At 40.1% G+C, this 22,550-nt stretch overlaps 1 protein-coding gene across 3 annotated transcripts in view; it reads right to left on the reverse strand.

Annotated features, from left to right (window-relative positions):
* MON2 (MON2 homolog, regulator of endosome-to-Golgi trafficking) overlaps positions 1 to 4,455 on the reverse strand; it is a 111,925-nt gene extending 107,470 nt beyond the window's left edge. Inside the window, exon 1 of one of the 3 annotated variants that reach the window (XM_061416611.1) lies at positions 3,921 to 4,455. In XM_061416611.1, the coding sequence (XP_061272595.1) occupies positions 3,921 to 4,031 (111 nt within the window). In that variant the 5' untranslated portion in view covers positions 4,032 to 4,455. The remainder of the gene's footprint in view (positions 1 to 3,920) is intronic. The other 2 variants (XM_061416612.1, XM_061416614.1) reach the window with 2 other exon arrangements.
* Positions 4,456 to 22,550: the final 18,095 nt, after the last annotated feature.

Raw genomic sequence — 22,550 nt, forward strand, 5'->3', positions numbered from 1 at the left:
CCCCTTCTACAACATGATCCACTACTCCCCTCAAACTTCCTACCCACCACTTCTATCCCCACTAACTACTCCTAGCAACAAGCTTGTTTCCTATCTTACCAAGAATACAGAGGCCATAGGCCAAACTATCCCTCCACTGTGTCCCTCATTCAAATTTATCACGTTCAAACCCATTTTTTTCTTCTTACCTTCCTCTATCAGAAAATACTGTGTCCCTTCTCAGATTGAAAGCCAGTTCATACACTTAAGCACTTGACACTCCAGCTTTCTCAGGGACCTTGCTCTCACCAAGTACTTCCTTTCTCTCCCATACCCTTAACCTTAGTCATCCCAGCTGGCTCTTTCCCTTTTAATGCTCTTTCTTTCAGAGTTCCTTCCTTAGCCCTGATATGTTCATTCTGTACACTCTTCCTGGACCATTTTTTCTATTCTTATGGTTTCTACTAACATGTATAACTGATACTCCTAATTCTAAAATTGAGACCTCCTTGTTAAGAGCCAAACCACCAATTTCCAACACCTACTGATCAGTTCCACCTGGATGTTACACATCAGCTTAAAATAAATATTCATCACTACTCCTTTTTCCCAAAAACATTTCCTCCTCTTAATGATTTACAGTTTCCTAAGCCAGAAATCTGGGAGGCATCACAGATTGCTCTACCTCATAAAAAAGTCACTATGACCTGTTAATTTTACTTGCTAAATCTCTCTAATCCATACCCAGTCTTTCACCCACATCTACCACAATGCAAGCAACTTTCCGTCACCCCTACTGTTACCTCAATGCAGACAATCATCCCTAAAATATCTGCTCTCTTTACTTCAGTCTCAATCCCCTCTAATTTTCCCCTCCAGTAATGTAAATATAAATTTGATCATATTACTATCTTAAAAAGCTTTAATGGCTCCCAATCACCTTCAGTATGAAATTTCTTTTACATGGGATACAAACATGCTATTTTCCTCTGCCTAGCATGACCTCCTTCTTCTGTTGACCGCCTTCTACTTATCCTATAAAGACTCAGCTTAAGAATTACAAACTCACTCTGACCACACTTCTAGGCTCAGTTAGACTCCCCTCATTTGTTTCCACAGAGTAGTGCAAAGAGAAATGACCAAAAAGGTTTTATTCATTAAAAACATAATACCTCAGAGTTTATAGCCTCTGAGGGCCACTGAATATCAATTACGTAGAAGTGATTTTACAAAGCCTTAAAGTAGTTTTTAAGACAAAGTAGAAAAAATGTATACAAATACAAAAATGTATACAAATAGTCCAGAACAAATTAGAGAATACACCTATGTTTAAAAAAAAGTTACACTGCTGAAACGTGAAAATCGTATTTAAGAAAAATGAGGGGAAAAGGACTATCGCTGTTATTATCTAATTACTCTCTACTATAAAATGACAATGAAATCATAGCCCTTATAAAAATAATTTAATATGCAAATTGTTTTATAAATGAAACCAAAATGGAAAAAACTATGTAGAATGTCCAAAGATAAGAAAAAAGTATCAGTAAGTAAGACATTATCCTTTATCAACACTCTTTTCTTCTGTTTTTCTAACAGATTTGAAATCTTAAAAAAATGCAGCTCATTATTAAAAAAGTAGAACCAATCACTATGGCTAAAAAGGTAGAAATTATTAAAGACTAAACAAAGAATGTCTTACGTCATTCTACCTTGTTTAAAAAGTAATGCGAAAGGAGACAACCCTTCCAGAGTACATATGCAGTCATATCTGTATTAAGTTCCTGAGTAGGCTTCCACATAGGTCAAAATGACAATTTTTCAGGTAATGTTTGTGAAGACACCAGGAGAATGTTAACCAGCAAACCAGTATACAGATAGAAAAGCTTCTTATACCTAGAAAGGCTTTGCATTAGGGTCCACCAAACACACCTCCCCCACTGCTCCCCTCCAAAAATAAATAAATAACACTAAAACCTCACCAGTTCCCTTTAAGAACAAAAGCCAAATACGCATCCCTATCAAATTACCAGGGAAAAATGAATTCAACCAAAATATTTCTGGAAAGTCAAGCCTCGCTCCTAAAAAACCATCACCATTAGGCTAATTACTTCAGTCTTGTTTCACACTTGTGACACAAGTAAGGTTATTTTTCAATTCCTAAAGAACTGTCCTAAGGACAGGACTGAGTGACTGGACTGAACTGACTGAAGCTTATTAGAAGTGCCACAGGTTAAAGAGTCAAAGTTCTTGCATCCATGAAGCATGTACTGTATACAAAATTACGTATCAGAGATAATCACATCAAAAATTACTTTTGTGATAACCTCACAGAGTAGGTGCAATTACTAAATACCTTTTTAGTCAAGGTTCAAGTAAAAAAGCTAATGAGATTTATTGAATCTAGGTTAGAAATGCACTGAGTTTCAGAACTTTGTAAATTACTGTGTGGAGCTCTGAATGCATTTTCCAATAGAAATAATGTAATAAATGGCAATTCAATCTCCAAAGCCCACAAAGGCCTATGATTACAGAGGAATCACTACTTCTGTATGTTATTATAAGAACTGGGAATGGCCAGTTCTATAAATTATTGTTAAAATTACAAAATAGGATTTGACATTTTTAAATGAGAGCATTTCCTTGTAATCAGAATAGCCTATTTCTGTAAAAATACTTAAAACAGCCATATTCTTTAAAACTCATATTTATAACTTTCAACAGATCACATAGAGAAAATAATGAAAATCGATATTAAAACAAACTATTAACTATCTGAAATAAAACTTGTCATAATATTCATCTTTCCAAAAGTGGCACATCTGGTTTTCATCATCGGGTAGGTAATATTTTCTTACTTTATTAAAAAATTACTAAATGGAGTTTGTTGGAGAATAATGAGACCAAAGTACATAAAAATTAAGGTTCCTAAGATTCCTAAAATTCAAACTTTATTGGGCAAGTTCTAACTATGAAATTGCTGGTATATACCAAACTATATTAAATACGACTAAGTGTAAAATAACTGCTTTAACAGAACTATCTTATTTCAGAAATGGGAAAAGAAATTGAGTAGCATCTTTAAAAAGTTTAAGAGACATAAAATGACATCTTAAGAGAAAAAGTTAATAGTGACTAAAAGTTAATAATTTCAATTCAGGAAATACTCGGAGAATTTAACTTGTATATATTATTAACTTGAGCCTTTTTAATAATATGCTTTTCCCCCCTGAAAGCTTTCTCATCATAATCTAATAAACCCATTCTTTAACTCTATTTTACATCTGAAAGAAAACTGAAGCTGAAAATGGTTAAGATGTCTCGCGAGCACTTAAGTTCAGGTGTATTCTATTTGACTCTAAGCCCAAACTTCTCAGTACATTGTTGCTCATAACAAGGCTTAACATGGTCATTGTGGCTCTTCACTGTTTGTCCTAAGTCAAGTGTTTCTGGATAATTCATTAGTACTTCATGATATTAATAAAGAGTTAAACTGCATGACACTTACCAAGCAGGAAAAAAAACTACTTTCAATTGAGTGACATATACCAGAAAGCTGAGGAGCACACGTTGTACCACAACTATGATGATTAGTTTTTAGAAGCAACGAACCTAAATTTCTGAATCTGACTTAACCAATTTCGTGTTTGAAAAAGGCCAGAAAAGAGAAGGGTACCATACACTTAGCTGAATTTGCTGAATCGGCTTACTGCACGAACTTCGGTGCTAAATCTGGACAGAACAGTAGCGAAAATCAAAGCGCCTCAGACTTGCCAAAAGAAAAACTATAAAACCGCTCGTGAAACAACCCACCGATTCGCAAATCTGGAAACGTGAGGGCCAAAGGAGAATTAGACAGGACTGGAGGATGGGACTGAAGGACTGGGTCTAAACAGGATCGGCTATTCTCACCGTGCTTTCTCCCGAAGTCGCCCGGAGCTTACCTCCTTGACCGGTGGGAATTTCTTCTTGCATTCCAGCGACAGTGCCCTCAAGTCGCTCTGCATATTCTCCAACAGCTTCTTAACCGCCTCGGGGCTGTTGGTGCCAGACATGATCCACCAAGCCCCGTGCCAATTTCTGAGAGGCGCAAACCAACTCTGGCACTTGTCAGTTCCTTGGGGCGACAGACAGCTCCCTTCAGGTGCCTCTGGCCCTAGGGCTGTTGGCCCCTAGGGCTCCACGGGGGCTCGGCCCGGCCTGGGCAGCGAGCCCGAGAGCCCCCCGCGGCCTCCTCGCAACTGCCCCCGCTCTTATCCTAGGGGCCCCCGCAGTCGCCCCGCCCTGCTACGCTCCGCCGGCTCTGGCGGAGAAGCCCACCAGGCAGGCAGGTCCCTCCGGCTGACGCAGGCTCGGCTTACACCGGTTGTCACCAGCCAAGCTGGAGAGAAGCTTCAGCGCTGTTTGCCCAAGACCCCCAGACTCGCCGACGCCATTAGCCGACTCGCCCACAATTCCGAGCGCGGCCGGGACACGTCAGCTACACTTCCGGGCACCGCGGCCACCGCCTCCGCCGTGGCCAATCCGAGCGTGGAGCCGTAGGCAGGGCGTGGCAAAGGGCGTGGTCACGCTCGGGGCGGGCCCAGAACAGGGCTGGGGCGCTTACACGGGCCCAATTCCCAGCCTCGGAGTCGGCTTAGGGCACAGTTTGCCTCGAGGTTCGCTTGCTTTTTGGTGGCAGGTGTCTGAATAGTGCCCCTGATACTCCTTGTTGCGTCTGTGTTTATGTTTCTATTAAATTGTATTTCGGTGTAAACAGTTTGCTTCCTTTTGGATTCATCCTCATTTGTCCTGTCCCTCATTTTTCCCCCTTCGAATCTCGGAACAAGTGACCCCAAATCAACGCCTACCTTCTGTTAATCCTCCCCTCGACCCCCGACCTAAATTGCAATTCATCCGTAGAATTGGACAAAGCATGCCTTTACATACAAAGTACATTTACTGCGAACCAGTCACTTACCTTCCTAACCTGTAAAATGTAGCATTAAACCGCCCTCTATTCCAAACCCTTTGCTCGTTTTCCATTTTACCCAAAGTAAAAGCCCAAATTCCTCTGTTCACCTTCCTAGAGTGAGTGAAGTCGCTCAGTCGTGTCCGACTCTTTGCAAGCCCCAGGCTCCTCAGTCCATGGAATTTTCCAGGCAAGAGTACTGGCGTGGGTTGTCATTTCCTTCTCCACGGGAGCTTCCCAACCCAGGGATCAAACTCGGGTCTCCCGCACTGCAGGCAAACGCTTTACCGTCTGAGCCACCGGGGAAGCCCTTCACCTATTTAACGCTCTGCGATCTGTCTCGCCTCCTTTACTGCATGTCTGTCTCCTCGTTAAAATGAAAATTCAGAAGCGTTGAATTTTTTTTTTTTCCCGGTTTTGTTTCCCGCTGTATCTCCAGTGCTTGGCACACAGTAGATGATCAATATTTATTGAATGAACGGATACCCTACTAAAAACAGTGTTTTGATGCTCAAATAATGAACCCACATAAAAGCCTTCAGTTAGGTTTGAAGTGCATGTGAGGGAAAGACAAACAGAAAAGGAAGCTGTGCTTCTCTGAAGATCCAGTTGTGTGTGTAAGAAAACTTGCTTTGCTTCTCTGAAGATCCAGTAGAGAGAGAGAGAGAGAGAGAGTGTGTGTGTGTGTGTGTGTGTGTGTGTGTGTGTAGGGAAGTCTGCTTTGCTTCTCTGACGGGCAAGTGCTTTTAAAGGGAAGTTTCTAGGTGGGTATAGGCAGAGGGAAGGGTCTTCTCTGAAGATCCAGTTGTGGGTGTAAGAAAGCTTGCTTTGCTTCTCTGAAGATCCAGTAGAGTTTGTGTGTGTGTGTAGGGAAGTGTGCTTTGCTTCTCTGACAACCAGTGGGCAAGTGCTTTTAAAGGGAAGTTTCTAGGTGGGTATAGGCAGAGGGAGGGGTCTTCTCTGAAGATCCAGTTGTGGGTGTAAGAAAGCTTGCTTTGCTTCTCTGAAGATCCAGTAGAGTGTGTGTGTGTGTGTGTGTGTGTGTGTGTGTGTGTGTAGGGAAGTTTGCTTTGCTTCTCTGACAACCAGTGGGCAAGTGCTTTTAAAGGGAAGTTTCTAGGTGGGTATAGGTAGGCAGAGGGAGGGGTTGCCATGTAGAAACAGAACAGTCAGGTCTTCAGGTCAGTATATTTTTGCCCAAGACATTTCACACTTGCTGAGTAGGCCGCAAAGAAAGGTTAGAGGGAAGTTTGAAAGAGGATAAAGGTAGATGAAGAAATGAACACCTTCAGACAACTGAGCTGATGACACCTTTATAGCACAGAACACAGGGACTTATGAAATTGTCAGTGGGTAGCAATGTTGGTTAGGCAATGCTGGTTGTAAAATAAGATCTTGCGCCACAAGTAATTCATAAACCAAATTTTTTTTCTTTTTTTTTCCTTTCTAAGATGAAGCAAAGCAAGTGTAGATGAAGGTGGTAGATGTGGTAAAAGTAATCATTTGTGCCTATTACATCACTTCTGGGAAACTTGACAGCTGTACTAAAAGATATGAGTTTAGCAAATAAAAACAAAAACTTTGGCAGAAAATGGGACTATGTAGCAGACATTATTTTTGAGGTTCTAGGGAGGTTTTAAAAATGAGCTTCTAAAAACTGGCTAGTAATCTAGGATCAAGATCCTGTCCAGTGCCTTTCCCTATGTAGTCAAATTTCTATTGAAATTTAATTTTTTCATTGTTAGTTACTTTGGCATGACTGACTCAAAATCAATCTTCTCAGAGTCTTTTATATCTATTAATGGTGGGGAATGCAATTGGAAGTCATTCATTAAAGCAACCCATAATGATTTCATATGCCAAAATTTTCTTACTGTACAACAATTACCTATAGCCAGTCTTCTGTAAATTTCTTTTATAATAAAAAAAATGAAAAATGTTTTACACATACATATGCCCAGAGAAGTTGTGCTGCCCTGGGAACAATGCATAGCCTTATGGCAAAACCAGGCAAGTTAGCAGAGCTAAAAATAGTATTTGATTTCACAAGTTAAGAAATCAGATAAACTCAGGAGTTAGCATTGCAAAAACAGAATCATTTCTCTTTAGTACCAAAATATTTCAAATATGTATTATCGTTTTCAAGTATCTCAAGTTCAGTTCAGTTGCTCTGTCATGGCCTACTCTTTGCAACCCCATGAACAGCGGCACACCAGGCCTCCCTGTCCATCACCAATCCTTGAGTTCACCCAAACTCATGTCCATTGAGTTGGTGATGCCTTCCAACCATCCCATCCTCTGTCATCCCCTTCTCCTCCTGCTCTCAATCTTTCCCAGCATCAGGGTCTTTTCAAATGAGTCAGCTCTTCACATGAGGTGGCCAAAGTATTGGAGTTTCAGCTTCAACATCAGTCCTTCCAATGAACACCCAGGACTAATCTCCTTTAGGATGGACTGGTTGGATCTCCTTGCAGTCCAAGGGACTCTCAAGAGTCTTCTCCAACACCACAGTTCAAAAGCATCAATTCTTCGGCGCTCAGCTTTCTTTATGGTCCAACTCTCACATCCATACATGACTACTGGAAAAACCATAGCCTTGACTAGATGGACCTTTGTTGACAAAGTAATGTCTCTGCTTTTTAACATGCTGTCTAGTGCTGGGGTCCAGCCCCGGTGGATCCAGGGAATTCAAGGGGGGGACAGCATCGGCGAGGATCAGGAAACAATTGCTTAATTAAACATTAATTAAGTATATAAAGAGTGGTTAAATAAGGATAGCTCAGTGAGGAAATTCAGTGGAGAAAAGAGGCTGAATAATTCAGCCAGAAGGTGAGAGAAAGAACGACATGGGGAGACCAAGTTTCCGTGAACAAGGCCCGTACTTTATTTTCCAAAGTAGTTTTTATACCTTAAGTTATGCATAGAGGATAATGGGGGAAGGGGTAGAGTCATGCAGTAAGCAGGCTTTATTCCTGCAGACTTATCATATGCAAAAGTTTAGGTGATTTGCATCATCTTCTGGCCCGGAGGCCTGTTAACATTTTAAGACCCTTTCTTCAGAACACTTATTTTTCTCTAAAGGTGATTAGTCAGGTGCCACCCTCCAAAAGCATTAGATTAAGTTGCATTCCTATAGGGCAAAGGTGTGGTGGGCTACAACAAGAAAAAGAATTAACTCAAGGGTCCAAGGTTACAAACACTGCCAGGGACACAGCAGGTAAGGGATATGGAGACTTAGCAGCAAACATTGGCCCAACAAGTGAAAAACCCTTCACCAATACAATTTCTAATCAATCTTTTAACTGCTCAAAAGAATCTGTATTTAGACAGTCTAGAACATCACATGCCTCTCACAGTTGGGAGGCTCTGATGTGGCCGGAAAAACCTATTCAGGCAGGCTAGAGGACTTCCAAAGGAGTTTGTAGGTTGAAACACTATCGGACCCAGGAACTTTATTAACTGGAGCTGTAAGTTAACTCTTTTTTTCAGAGAGAGGTAGTGGGGGACAGCCCCCTGTAAAGTCAGAGGTGTAGGTGAGAGCACAAAGCAGTAAAGTAGGCAGACTCTGGTTTTGGGGGTAGATGCTCAAGAATTTCCAGGGGGACTCCTGAGGCTCGATCCCGCCTTTGCGTATGCCAAGCCTCCTTCCTCATGACCTTTGCCACAGGCAGAGTTCCTCACGCTGGCTCATGGCAGTGATAGAATTCCAGCTGAGCTATTCCAGATCCTGAAAGATGATGCTGTGAAAGTGCTGCACTCAATATGCAATATGCCGGGAGATGGCTCCCGGCAGACTAGGTTGGTCATAACTATCCTTCCAAGGAATAAGCATCTTTTAATTTCACGGCTGCAATCACTATCTCAAGTAGAACTTTTAAAATTGCAGCACACCTGTAATGTAGGAATGAGTGTAATGTGCCTACAAAATCTGTCTTCACTGAAAATTACACTAATAAATTACTGATAAATTTAACCTTTTATTACATAAATAATGCTTTCATAGCATTATCAACTAGTTGCTAAGCCTCAGGCTCTCAAGTCAAAAAGCCCTCTGTTTGAATCTCTGCCCTGTCACTTCTTGGGTAACTTCAGCAAATTACTTAACCTCTCTAATTTTCAGTTTCCACTTCTTTAAACAAAGAAATACAAGTGATTTCCTCATTGAGTAGTTATAATATCTAAATGAGACATTGCAGGTAACGTACAATACCCATTACTCATTAAATGTTTTAAATAGTAGAAAAAGGTAACCTTGAGATTATTATTAATACTGTCTTTTATTAACTTCTGAATAGAATTGAATATGAGCTAGTTCTAACCTTCCAGATGAAAATTAGGAAATCCATCTTTTTTTGAACATTTATTATCAATCTTCTAGAAAAGTAACCTCAGTTCAGTTCAGTTGCTCAGTCATGTCCAACTCTTTGCAACCCCATGAATCGCACACACCAGGCCTCCCTGTCCATCACCAACTCTTGGAGTTTACCCAAACTCATGTCCATCTAGTCGGTGATGCCATCCAGCCATCTCATCCTCTGTCATCCCCTTCTCCTCCTGGCCCCAATCCCTCCCAGCATCAGGGTCTTTTCAAATGAGTCAACTCTTCACATGAGGTGGCCAAAGTATTGGAGTTTCAGCCTTAGCATCAGTCCTTCCAATGAACACCCAGGACTGATCTCCTTTAGGATGGACTGGTTGGATTTCCCTGCAGTCTAAGGGACTCTCAAGAGTCTTCTCCAACACCACAGTTCAAAAGCATCAATTCTTTGGTGCTCAGCTTTTTTCACAGTCCAACTCTCACATCCATACATGACCACTGGAAAAACCGTAGCCTTGACTAGACGGACCTTTGTTGGCAAAGTAATGTCTCTGCTTTTGAATATGCTATCTAGGTTGGTCATAACTTTCCTTCCAAGGAGTAAGCATCTTAATTTCATGGCTGCAGTCAACATCTGCAATGATTTGGGAGCCCCCCAAAATAAGATCTGACACTGTTTCCACTATTTCCCCATCTATTTCCCATGAAGGGATGGGACCGGATGCCATGATCTTCGTTTTCTGAATGTTGAGCTTTAAGCCAACTTTTTCACTCTCCTCTTTCACTGTCATCAAGAGGCTTTTTAGTTCCTCTTCACTTTCTGCCATAAGGGTGGTGTCATCTGCATATCTGAGGTGATTGATATTTGTCCCAGAAATCTTGATTCCAGCTTGTGCTTCTTCCAGTCCAGCGTTTCTCATGATGTACTCTGCATATAAGTTAAATAAGCAAGGTGACAGTATGCAGCCTTGACACACTCCTTTTCCTATTTGGAACCAGTCTGTTGTTCCATGTCCAGTTCTAACTGTTGCTTCCTGACATGCATATAGGTTTCTCAAGAGGCAGCTCAGATGGCCTGATATTCCCATGTCTTTCAGATTTTTCCACCATTTATTGTGATCCACACAGTCAAAGGCTTTGGCATAGTCAATAAAGCAGAAATAGATGTTTTTCTGGAACTCTTTTGCTTTTTTGATGATCCAGCAGAAGTTTACAATTTGATCTCTGGTTCCTCTGCCTTTTCTAAAACCAGCTTGAACATCTGGAAGTTCACAGTTCACGTATTGCTGAAGCCTGGCTTGGAGAATTTTGAGCATTACTTTACTAGCGTGTGAGATGAATGCAATTTTGCAGTAGTTAGAGCATTCTTTTGCATTGCCTCTCTTTGGGATTGGAATGAAAACTGACCTTTTCCAGTCCTGTGGCCACTGCTGAGTCTTCCAAAGTTGCTGGCATATTGAGTGCAGCACTTTCACAGCATCAAGTAACCTAACAGTGAGCAAATGAGCATGTATTCATGTACAACAAGAAAACTTGTCTACTATCATTTTGAAATATCTGTCTCAGTTTAATGATGAAATGCAAATATGACTCAATTTACCTTTCTAGTTGTTTCAGTTCAGTTCAGTTCAGTCGCTCAGTCCTGTCCAAGTCTTTGCAATCCCATGAATCACAGAACACCTCCATGTCCATCACCAACTCCTGGAGTTAACCCAAACTCATGTGCATCAAGTCCATGATGCCATCCAGCCATCTCATCTTCTGTTGTTCCCTTCTCCTCCTGTCCTCAATCCTTCCCAGCCTCAGGGTCTTTTCCAATGAGTCAAATCTTCGCATGAGGTGGCCAAAATATTGGAGTTTCAGCCTCAGCATTTGAGGTTATCTAGTTGTTTAATCCCTGAGATTTTGCCATCATTCATTTATTCTACTCTTGGACTTTTCTTTCCCTTGTGGCTCAGCTGGTAAAGAATCCACCTGCAATGAGGGGGACCTGGGTTTGATTCCTGGGTTGGGAAGATCCCCTGGAGCAGGGAAAGGCTTCCCACTCCAGTATTCTGGCCTAGAGAATTCCATGGACTATATAGTCCATGGGGCTACAAAGAATCGGACATGACTGAGCGGCTTTCAGTTTCTTCACCTACTGCTTAAATACTAATATTTCCAAGGATTTTATTCCCTTCTCTCTTTTATTAATTTTTCCTCTCAGAGTGATCTTATGCACACCACTGACCTCAATTACTACCAATCCATTGGTATCACCCTGTATAACCTACATTTTGACAAATATCAATAGAATGTTCATATTAATAGAAATACTATAATAGACACACCAGTTAAATTTACTTATCTACAGGATACAGAAAGGAATATAGTTGTAATATCAGCTAAGATATGAACATGAAACCTTCTAAACCTTCCAACTCAGACCTTCTGGAATATACAACATCAGAACTCCTGGAAATTTTACTTTCCCTTCTAGTCCTAGCCTTATATACATAAAACTAGATGGTCCTATACATAGCCTTATGTGGAGACCACCTCATTGAGGCAAGGAAAGTCATTAGTCTCAGAATTATACAGTGTACAACATTACAGCTAAGATGCAATACAAAGGATATTCAGACATAAATGAGAAAAGGAAAGATATACCTATTTGAATGCAGAGTTCCAAAGAATAGCAAGAAGAGATAAGAAAGTTTTCCTCAGTGATCAGTGCAAAGAAATAGAGGAAAACAATAGAGTGGGAACAACTAGAGATGTCTTCAAGAAAATTAGAGATACCAAGGGAATATTTCATACAAGGATGGGCTCAATAAGGGCAGAAATGGTATGGACCTAACAGAAGGAGAATATATTAAGAAGAGGTGGCAAGAATACACAGAAGAACTACGCAAAAAAGATATTCATGACCCAGATAATCACGATGGTGTGATCACTCACCTAGAGACAGACATCCTGGAATGCAAAGTCAAGTGGGCCTTAGAAAGCATCACTATGAACAAAGGTAGTGGAGGTGATGGAATTCCAGTTGAGCTATTTCAAATCCTGAAAGATGATGCTGTGAAAGTGCTGCACTCAATATGCCAGCAAATTTGGAAAACTCAGCAGTGGCCACAGGACTGGAAAAGGTCAGTTTTCATTCCAAGTCCAAAGAAAGGCAATGCCAAAGAATGCTCTAACTACTGCACAATTGCACTCATCTCACATGCTAGCAAAGTAATGCTCAAAATTCTCCAAGCCAGGTTTCAACATTACATGAACTATGAACTTCCAGATGTTCAAGTTGTATTTAGAAAAAGCAGAGGAACCAGCGGTCCAATGGCCAACATCTGCTGGATCATCGAAAAAGTAACAGAGTTCCAGAAAAACATCTATTTCTGCTTTATTGACTATGCCAAAGCCTTTGAATGTGTAAATCACCACAAACTGTGGAAAATTCTTAAAAAGATAGGAATACCAGACCACCTGAGCGGCCTCCTGAGTAATCTGTATGCAGGTCAAGAAGCAACAGTTAGAACTGGACATGGAACAACAGACTGGTTCCAAATAAGGAAAGGAGTACGTTGAGGCTGTATATTGTCACCCTGCTTATTTAACTTATATGCAGAGTACATCATGAGAAATGCTGGGCTGGAAGAAGCACAAGCTGGAATCAAGATTGCTGGGAGAAATATCAATCACCTCAGATATGCAGATGACACAACCCTTATGGCAGAAAGCGAAGAACTAAAGAGCCTTTTGATGAAAGTGAAAGAGGAGAGTGAAAAAGTTGGCTTAAAACTCAACATTCAGAAAACGAAGATCATGGCATCTGGTCCCATCACTCATGGCAAACAGATGGGGAAACAGTGGCAGACTTTATTTTGGGGAGCTCCCAAATCACTGCAGATGTTGACTGCAGCCATGAAATTAAAAGACGCTTTTTCCTTGGTAGAAAAGTTATGACCAACCTAGATAGCATATTAAAAAGCAGAGCCATTACTTTACCAACAAAGGGCCGTCTAGTCGAAGCTATGGTTTTTCCAGTAGTCATGTATAGATGCGAGAGTTGGACCATAAAGAAAGTTAAGCGCCGAAGAATTGATGCTTTTGAACTCTCTGAGAGTCCCTTGGACTGCAAGGAGTTCAACCAGTCCATCCTAAAGGAAATCAGTCCTGAACTTTCATTGGAAGGACTGATGTTGAAGCTGAAACTCCCAATACTTTGGCTACCTGGTGTGAAGAATTGACTCATTTGAAAAGATACTGATGCTGGGAAAGATTGAAGGCGGGAAGAGAAGGGGATGACAGAGCATGAGATGGTTGGATGGCATCACCAACTCAATGGACATGAGTTTGAGTAAACTCCGGGAGTTGGTGATGGACAGGAAGGCCTGGCATGCTGTAGTCCATGGAACCACAAAGTCGGACACAACTGAGCCAGTGAACTGAACTGATAGTCTCAGCTTCCCTAGGGTAACACAGGCTAGTCCAAGTGTGTTCTTAAAGTTGGTGCTATGGAAATAAACCAAGAAATTGTTATTCAGATCTCTCTGAAACTCATGATATCAAGCCCTATTTTCCAAATTTGTAACTCCAGAGCTCTTTTGTGAGATCTAGATATGAACACTCCACCTCCTGCTTGACATCTTTACCTGGAAGTTTCACTGGCACCTAATACTCTGCCCCAGAAAGGCACTGATCCTTTTCATACATCACCATTCTCAATGAAGGGCAATACCATCCATCTGGTTACCCAGATGAGGAAACTAAGAATCAAACTTGCCTAATCCTGCTCCCTCACTTACTACACCTAAGCTGAGTTAAATTCTGTTCATTCATCCCCCTTCATAACTTCCCAGTTCACTGTTCACCCCATCATAATCTTTCAATGATTCAAAACAGTTTCCAAAATATAATCCTGCCATTTGTGCATTTTCAGCATATTTCCACATTGATCCTAGGGGCTTCTCTCTGAAATGAAAATGTCAATCCCTTTTATGATTATTGTTTTAGATTAAAGTCCAAACTCCTTTCCGTGGTGTACTAGATTCGATTATTTTTAGATACTTCATTATTTTAGATATTAGATATTTTTAGATAGGCAGTGGGGGTTCAAAGAACAGTGCATGAGAAAATAAGAGAGAAAGGATTTTCAACCACAAAGCCAGGCTATGGGAATAGAGGAAAGGCTTAGTTTCACGGAACCTAGAATGTCATTTGAAAACTCAAAAGACTTTTGGCATCTGCAACTGCTTAATCTCAGCAGCAGATGTATCTTGTTTCCTTTTTCTAGAATGCTTAAGTATTACCCAGACACATCTACTCTATGTTTCTGCTAATATTTCTCCTGCCTCTTTCAACCAATTACCTCACTCCAATTCTACACATCAATGAGATTCTTTTTTCTTACAGCTTTTGCTTCCTTGCATCTTCTGCTGTCTCATGATTTCTGCTGCTTTTCTTATTCTCTGTGTCTCTTTAGCTTCTGTCTCACTATACACTATCATCAAATACATACTTTCTCTTTATGTGTCACAGTTATATTTCTAAAGAGAAAGAATCTATGTGGTTCTGCAAAGCATATATGCATGGTATATTCTGATTCTGCTGTGTTTTTTGCTGGGACCACCTCCGAAGTCACTGAAAAGAATACAGATTCACTGTTTTTGGAGCAGGAGATGTATCTAATTCACACATGCACCTGTGGTCAAGGGTGATTGATTTATGTGGTCAGAGTAAGGGGCTCATGTGCTACAGAATATGGACATCTGTGTTGAATAAAATGTATGAGAGATCTGTTAGTTGAATGGATTAACAAGAAATTTTATTTGCAAATGTTTAAGTGCTTTCCAAAACACCAATACTTTGGCTACTTGATGCAAAGAGCCAACTCATTGGAAAAGACCCTGATGCTGGGAAGGATTCAGCACAGGAGGAATAGGAGGCAACAGAGGATGAGATGGTTGGATGACATCTCCAACTTAATGGACATGACCTTGAGCAAACTTCAGGAGATGGTGAAGGACTGGCTTGCTGCAGTTGATGGGGTTGTAAAGAGTCAGACGTGACTTAGCAGCTGAACAACAAACAGTGCTTTCTTACTCATTTTTATCAGTAATTATATACTAATTATTATCTATAATCTAAAGTGTTTGGAGATTTAAACTTGGTTAAACTCATAAGTTTAGTTTATGCATTTAACAGCTGTTATGATTTTAACTTTAAATTTATTTTAGCTTCTATTATTTTTCCTTGTCATCAATAATTCTCTCTGAATTATTTTTCCTGAAATCAATTCATTTTCACAGTTCTTTTTAAAGAATTTTACTTAGTCCAGAAATAATTAGTCCTTAACACCTCTTGGTACATACTGTCCATGTATTTCTTAACGTATATTCTCAAAGAATCCTTTAAGCTTTAATTTTCAGAATTAAAAATTATAGAATATATTATGTAGAAATTTAAAATATAGGCATATTAGAATAGTGCCCGATTGTCAGTCCCTGTATGTAGGAGCTTTGTCTGCCCACATGGGTGAACAACCAGTTCCACTGACTGGAACTTCCTGGAGTCCATTGTCTCCCCTGAATAGAAATGTCATCTCTTGTTTGTTAATCTGTTCTTGAATATCAAATGCCACCTCTCTGTCTAGACTTCTTCCTATGGCCTCTTCTCTAGCCCATTCTTCCCACCTCTCAACCTACTACTTTTTTATCAAATGGGCACATATGGTTTCACACTCCCATCCTTCCTGATTAGCCCTAACTCATTGCAGTTAACACATCTGTGTCCAGCTGAAAATGTGTTTTAGAGTTAGAAGACATGTCCCATAGGAGACTGTATTGATTTAGGTCAACATTTTCTAATTGAGAAAATCAGGAGAGAGGTGATCCATGCAAAGCAGCATCCAGATTGTCTTTAAAAGTCTTCCTCTAAGCCTGAAGAGAAATAACAGTTACCATATCTAGAGGAACTGTGTGGGAAGCTCTATAACAAATGCGTTTACTTTCAGACCCACTAAGTTCTTTTGCTCACTTTAATATCAAAGTAAACAATATAATCTCTCTTGAAATTTTTGAAGCGCTCAACAGCAATAAATTGGCTGTGTGGTCTAACACACAGCATGTTATTCATATTCAGCCCCCAAAACAATGAAATAAATAAATGAAAACAACCAAATGAATTTATTTCTTATCATGTGAATATAAACTGATGAGAGAATTAAATCTCTTGGGTCCATAACAATAAGTCTAACTTGTAAAATAAATACATGTATTTACTATCTGTTTACTTTAAACTTTGCAGAAGAATCCTGTGATTAAGAATTACTGTTTCTATTTCACAGATGAGGAAACCGGACTCAAGGAAGCCCAGTTCAGTTACTGTGTGGATGTGCTCAGTTGCTCAGCCGTGTTCGACTCTTTGGGACCCCTTGGACTGTAGCCCGCCAGGCTCCTCTGTCTATAGCATTTTCCAGGCAAAAATACTGGAGTGGGTTGCTATTTCCCTCTCCAGGGGATCTTCCCAACCCAGAGATCAAACCCACATCTCTCGCATCTCCTTCATTGGCAGGTGGATTTTTTACCACTGCACCACCAGGGAAGCCCAGAGAATAACATAGTTCCATCTGACTATGAGCTTATTTTTCTGTCTCCCTGCTCTACTACAAGGTCGCTGATGGAAAGTCCCTTGTATTAGTCATTGCTATGCTCCTGGCAACTGGCATATATATACTAATCTTCAATAAATATTCATTCTGGTTACCGGGATTCTTGTCCTCTATAACAGAGGAACAAAGTACTGAGAAACTTTCCAAAATAAGAATTCAAGCAAAGGAAAACAAAATAAGTGACTAGAGGATACACTGTAGACAACCTCCGGCTCCCACAGAGAGAACTGGGATGAATCTTGTGGCAGTGAGGGCTGCCCTGTATTAGTACCTGCCACTGTACATCTTCTCCCAAATGGCTGCTTCCTCCCCTCAAGAAATATTCATTGCGTGACTGAATGAATGAGCGATTGAGTGAGTAAAAGAATGCTGCTACTAGGATGAGATTTTTTTCTTCAAAGTTTAAGACCTGACCTGTAAAAATACTTGGCCATTGGAGAAACAACTGTATATGGCATATGGTGTGTGCCAGACATAAATGTCTCAACTCTTTGAAATAAAACTTGAATAACAATCAAGACTCCTTGAGATCAGTGAAAATAATGTAGATTCTTGATCAAGATTTAGATACTCTACAGACAGTCAAAGATGACTTTTGTGGTTCTGGTAATATATATCTGACACTTGGTAAATCTCATAAATTACTGTGTTATATGATTGATGACTTTGCATTTTTTAAAATCAGTGTTAGAATTAAAATCATACCAATAGCAGGAATATGAAAACAAACCAATTGATTCACATTCCTACCCTTTGATTAAGTTTTTAGTCTTCATATATTTTTTATAGTTCCTGTCTATGTTAGTGACTAATTTTACCTGGCAGAGCACCAGGTAGGTGAACAGAGGAATCCTCTGTGTACTTTTGATACTAAACTATCTGTTTGCTGAGAAAGTCACTTATTCCATACACTAGGATCTGAAGATCATGCTATTTTGTGGTAGAGTTATTAAATCATTCCAGTTTCAGTTCTGTAGCTTTTTATTTATTTTTCTCACTTGTCTATTTTCATTTAACTTCAGACTACAAAAAATAAAAAAATAAAAAAAAAACAGAAGAGATGGGGTAATTCAACAGTTCTTGAATCCATAAGTATATTCAAGAAACTCTGTCTATCACCTGCACCTTCCCCTGGCAGTTCTAACTACCTTCTCTCTCCATCTTCTGCCAATTTTCCCATTTCCAGCCTTTGGTACCCCAGAGCATGTTATCTTCTCTGCAGCCAAAAAAAGCAACAGAAAAAGAAAAGGTTTTAAAGACAGGAATTTAATTTTTTTGGTTCCCATCCTCCAACCTTCCTGTTTCCCAGTTGCCTGCTCTTTGCCTGACTCTACCATTAACCACACTGACATCTAGAAGCCCCATGAATCATCAGTATTACTTGGCCAACAAAGGTCCGTCTAGTCAAGGCAATGGTTTTTCCAGTAGTCGTATATCGATGTGAGAGTTGGACTGTGATGAAAGCTGAGCGCCGAAGAATTGATGCTTTTGAACTGTGGTGTTGGAGAAGACTCTTGAGAGTTCGATCTTTCCCTTGGACTGCAAGGAGATCCAGCCAGTCCATCCTAAAGGAGATCAGTCCTGGGTGTTCATTGGAAGTTCTGATGCTGAAGCTGAAGCTCCAATACTTTGGCCACCTGATGTGAAGAGCTGACTCATTGGAAAAGACCCTGATGCTGGGAAAGATTGAGGGCAGGAGGAGAAGGTGACGACAGAGGATGAGATGGTTGGATGGCATCACCGACTCAATGGACATGGGTTTTATAGACTCCGGCAGTTGGTGATGGATAGGGAGGCCTCTTTCGTGTCGCAAAGAGTCGGACATGACTGAGCGACTGAACTGAACTGAACTGACACAATACAACTGCCTCTTTTGCTCCTGACCTGGCGCTCTCTCAGGGCAGAAATACAGCTAAGGGATGGCAATCTTTGAAAACATTGAAAGGCAAATGAACAAACTTAGGGATATCTCTCAACATATAAATATAGTCTAAATATCTATACATCTCTTTATATGCAAATATATATAAAAATCATATACATACTATATAATATATAATTACATAAATGTAATTTACATATATAAGCAATATATATTCACATATTTATGAATATGTATATTTAGACCATGGACTGCCAGACTGCTTTACAGAATGGGTGAACAAACTCAATTTGTCTCTAGCAGCATATGAGGTTTCCTGTACCTCCACTTTCCTACTACCATTTTCAGTCAGTCAGTCCAGTTGTTCAGTCGTATCCAACTCTTTGTGACCCCATGGACCGCAGCATGCCAGGCTTCCCTGTCCATCACCAACTCCCGGAGATTACTCAAACCCATGTCCATCGAGTAGGTGATGCCATCCAACCATCTCATCCTCTGTCGTCCCCTTATCCTCCTGCCTTCAATCTTTCCCAGCATGAGGGTCTTTTCCAGTAAGTCGGCTCTTTGCATCAGGTGGCCAAAGTAATGGAGTTTCAGCTTCAGCATCAATCCTTCCAATGAATATTCAGGGTTCATTTCCTTTCGGATGGACTGGTTGCATCCTAAGGATCCAAGGATGGTCTCCTTGCAGTCCAAAGGACTCTCAAGAGTCTTCTCCAACACCACAGTTCAGAAGCATCAATTCTTTGGTACTAAGCTTTCTTTATAGTCCAACTCTCACATCCATACATGACTACCATTTTACATTTACTTTTAACTAATCTGATAGATAGAAAGTTTTATTTCACTGACTTTTGTATGTATCTACTTTCTAATGACTTCATGTATCTCTTCGTGTGCATGTCAGACATGAGGTATCCTTTTCTGAGAGTTTGCCCCTGTTTCCATTGGGTTTCTCTGTCAATATTGACTTGGAGGTGTTTCTGATATATTTGACATATCAGCACCTCATCAGTATCACATAATATTTAATGCTTTCCCCTAATTTGCTAGATGCTTATTAACTTTGTTCACAACGTCCTTCATTGAAAAGAAATCTATAATTTTGATGAAGTCACACTGTCCAGGTCTTAGAACAGGGGATTTCATTATTTTTTCTCATCATTTCTTCATCTTCAGGATTGTGCTTTTTGGTAGTCCTTTCAAACCTCTAATTTTATTCAAGTTGTTTAAGCCAGGAGCTTGCATATTGTGGATTTAATTTTATCAGCCTGTGCATGGATTTTGGAATGAGGAACATTCTACCAATTAATATGATTTTGAACAGCCTAAGTTCTGTACAGACCCCATTAACAAACTGATATCTAAACCCTGATACCATGGGGTCATCAGGGTTGGGCCTAAATAGTCCTTCCCAATGTTTTCTAATAATATAATTAGATATCCCTATGATTAGAGACTGATTTGTCTGCTTATTTGTCTGCTTATACCCTTGAATCTTTGAGCAGTCTATTCTGTAGAGATAGAATCTGGGCTATTTTCCACTCTTCTTAGCCCTATGTTTGATCTAGGTTGAATTTTCATTTAATTACAAGTCTTCATTAGCTTTTTAAAACTGTAAATGGGTCCTGGCATCTCTGGGAACCACAAGAAGTTTAGCTAACTAATAAAGGTCTAGAAGCCCTGGAAAATATGTTTCTAAAACGAATTTGAGTTATGTAGAAATTTTCTGTTTTCTCATGGTTCAGGAAAGTCCTTTCTTATTTCATTTAAGGCAGATTGAGACCAATGCTTAAAAATGACTTGCTGGGGATTCCCTGGTATCCCAGTGGTTAGGATTCCATGCTTCCACTTCTAGGGACCCAGGTTTGATCCCTGGTCAGGAAACTAAGATCTTGCAAGCTGTGCAATGTGACAAAAAAAAAAAAAAGACTTGTTGAGGAGGAACAATTGAAGTGCTTCATCTTTCCTTCCTTGAAGTCCACATACCAGGGAACTGGGGAGCCAGCAAAGTGGGCAATGTTTGGGGAAGGTGGGTAGATACCAGGAGGGTCAGGGCATGGTGGAGGAGATATGAAGGAGTCTGAAAGAGCAGATAGATAAGGGAAGAAAAAGGCATGTGTGAGAGTCTTTGAGGTTGGAATAGAAGAGGGAGTAATGGCTGAGGAGGACAGGTGACCCTTGAGAGGTTAAATGGCTTCAGATAAAGTTGATTGAGATTGTTGAATGGCCTGATTAAAGTGATATTGAGGAAGTTACTTTTCAGTTTCTTCATACCAAGAGAAATAAGACCATTCCTAGAAGCAGTTTTTGGCCCTTAAGATGCAAGGGCCTCCCATAAATGAACTAGCTTGGGGAGATCCCAGAGAGGGGGCATTGATAGCTCCAAAATATTCTTCATAAAACCTTTTACATTTTTGGAGATCATGTACTGCATTAGTGCCATAGTGATAGAGCATATAGTCAGGAGGAAAGGAGCCTGGTGGAGTGAGAATCACTCATGTGATTAGGCTGGTACTGAAATAAACAAAAGAAGACCTCATGAAAGATCTCTAGGAGAATTCCACTCAGCAGAAAAGAGCCAGGAGGAATTCCACCCAACAGAAAGAGTCAGGAACTGAATCCTCACTCAATTAAAAAAACTAAGATTTCCATCCGGAAAAATTCTCATCCAAATAGAAAAAGGCCAGAAAGAGTTCCTCTCAACGGTTAAATCCGCACTCCAAAAGTGCCAAGCTGCTGCTCTAGAAAAACAATAGAGCAGTTCTTCAAAAAATTGAAAATAGAATTACCATATAACCTAGCAATACCACTTCTGGGAATATATCCAAAAGAATAGAAAGCAGGGTCTCACAGAGATATCTGTGCACTCATCATGTTCATAGAAGGATTATTTATAATAGACAAAATTGTAGAAGAAACCCAAAATGTCCATTGACGTTTGGAATGAAAAATGCATGATTGGATTCACAGGTGAATGAATAAATGAAAAGTAGTTTATACATATGATGGAGTATTATTAGCCTTAAAAAAAATCTGACACGTGTGACAACATGGATGAATCTTGAGGACATTATATTAAGTGAAATAAGCCAATCGTAAAAGAAAAATGCTATATGGTTTCACTTATATGAGGTATCCAGAACAGTCAAACTCATAGAAACAGAAAGTATAATGGCAGTTGCCAGGGGCTGGTGGGGAGGTAAAGTGAGGAGTTAATGGGACTAAAATTTCAGTTTTTCAAGATAAAAAAGTTCTGAAGATTAGATGCACAAAATCCAAGTGCACTTAACACTGCTGAATATTCACTTAAACGGTAATAAAGTTTATGCCATGTATCCTTTGCGCCACGCTAAGTCACTTCAGTCATGTCCAGTTCTGTGTGACCCTGTGGACTATAGCCCACCAGGCTCCTCTGGCCATGGGATTCTCCAAGCAAGAGTGCTGGAGTGGATTACCATACCCTCCTCCATGGGATCTCTATTTTATCACAAATTTTAAAAAATTGCTAACGAGTCAAGATAACTTTTTTCCAGGAAGATTCTTTCTCAAACAGAGAAGAATCAGAGCCCCATTAAATAGAACTAAAGTAGCTCCTCACTGTGTTACTACAGAAAAACGTCTGAATGACTAGATTAGGAGTTGTGACTTATCCCTGTATGTTATTAGGCTGAATTGTGTCCCTTCAAAATTCATATGTGTAAGTCCTAACCCTCAGGATCACAGAATATCTCAACCATACAGCTGACCATCCAACAACATGAGTTTGAAC

Source organism: Bos javanicus, chromosome 5 (assembly GCF_032452875.1).
Source record: "Bos javanicus breed banteng chromosome 5, ARS-OSU_banteng_1.0, whole genome shotgun sequence".
In the NCBI taxonomy this organism is placed as follows: Eukaryota; Metazoa; Chordata; class Mammalia; order Artiodactyla; family Bovidae; genus Bos; species Bos javanicus.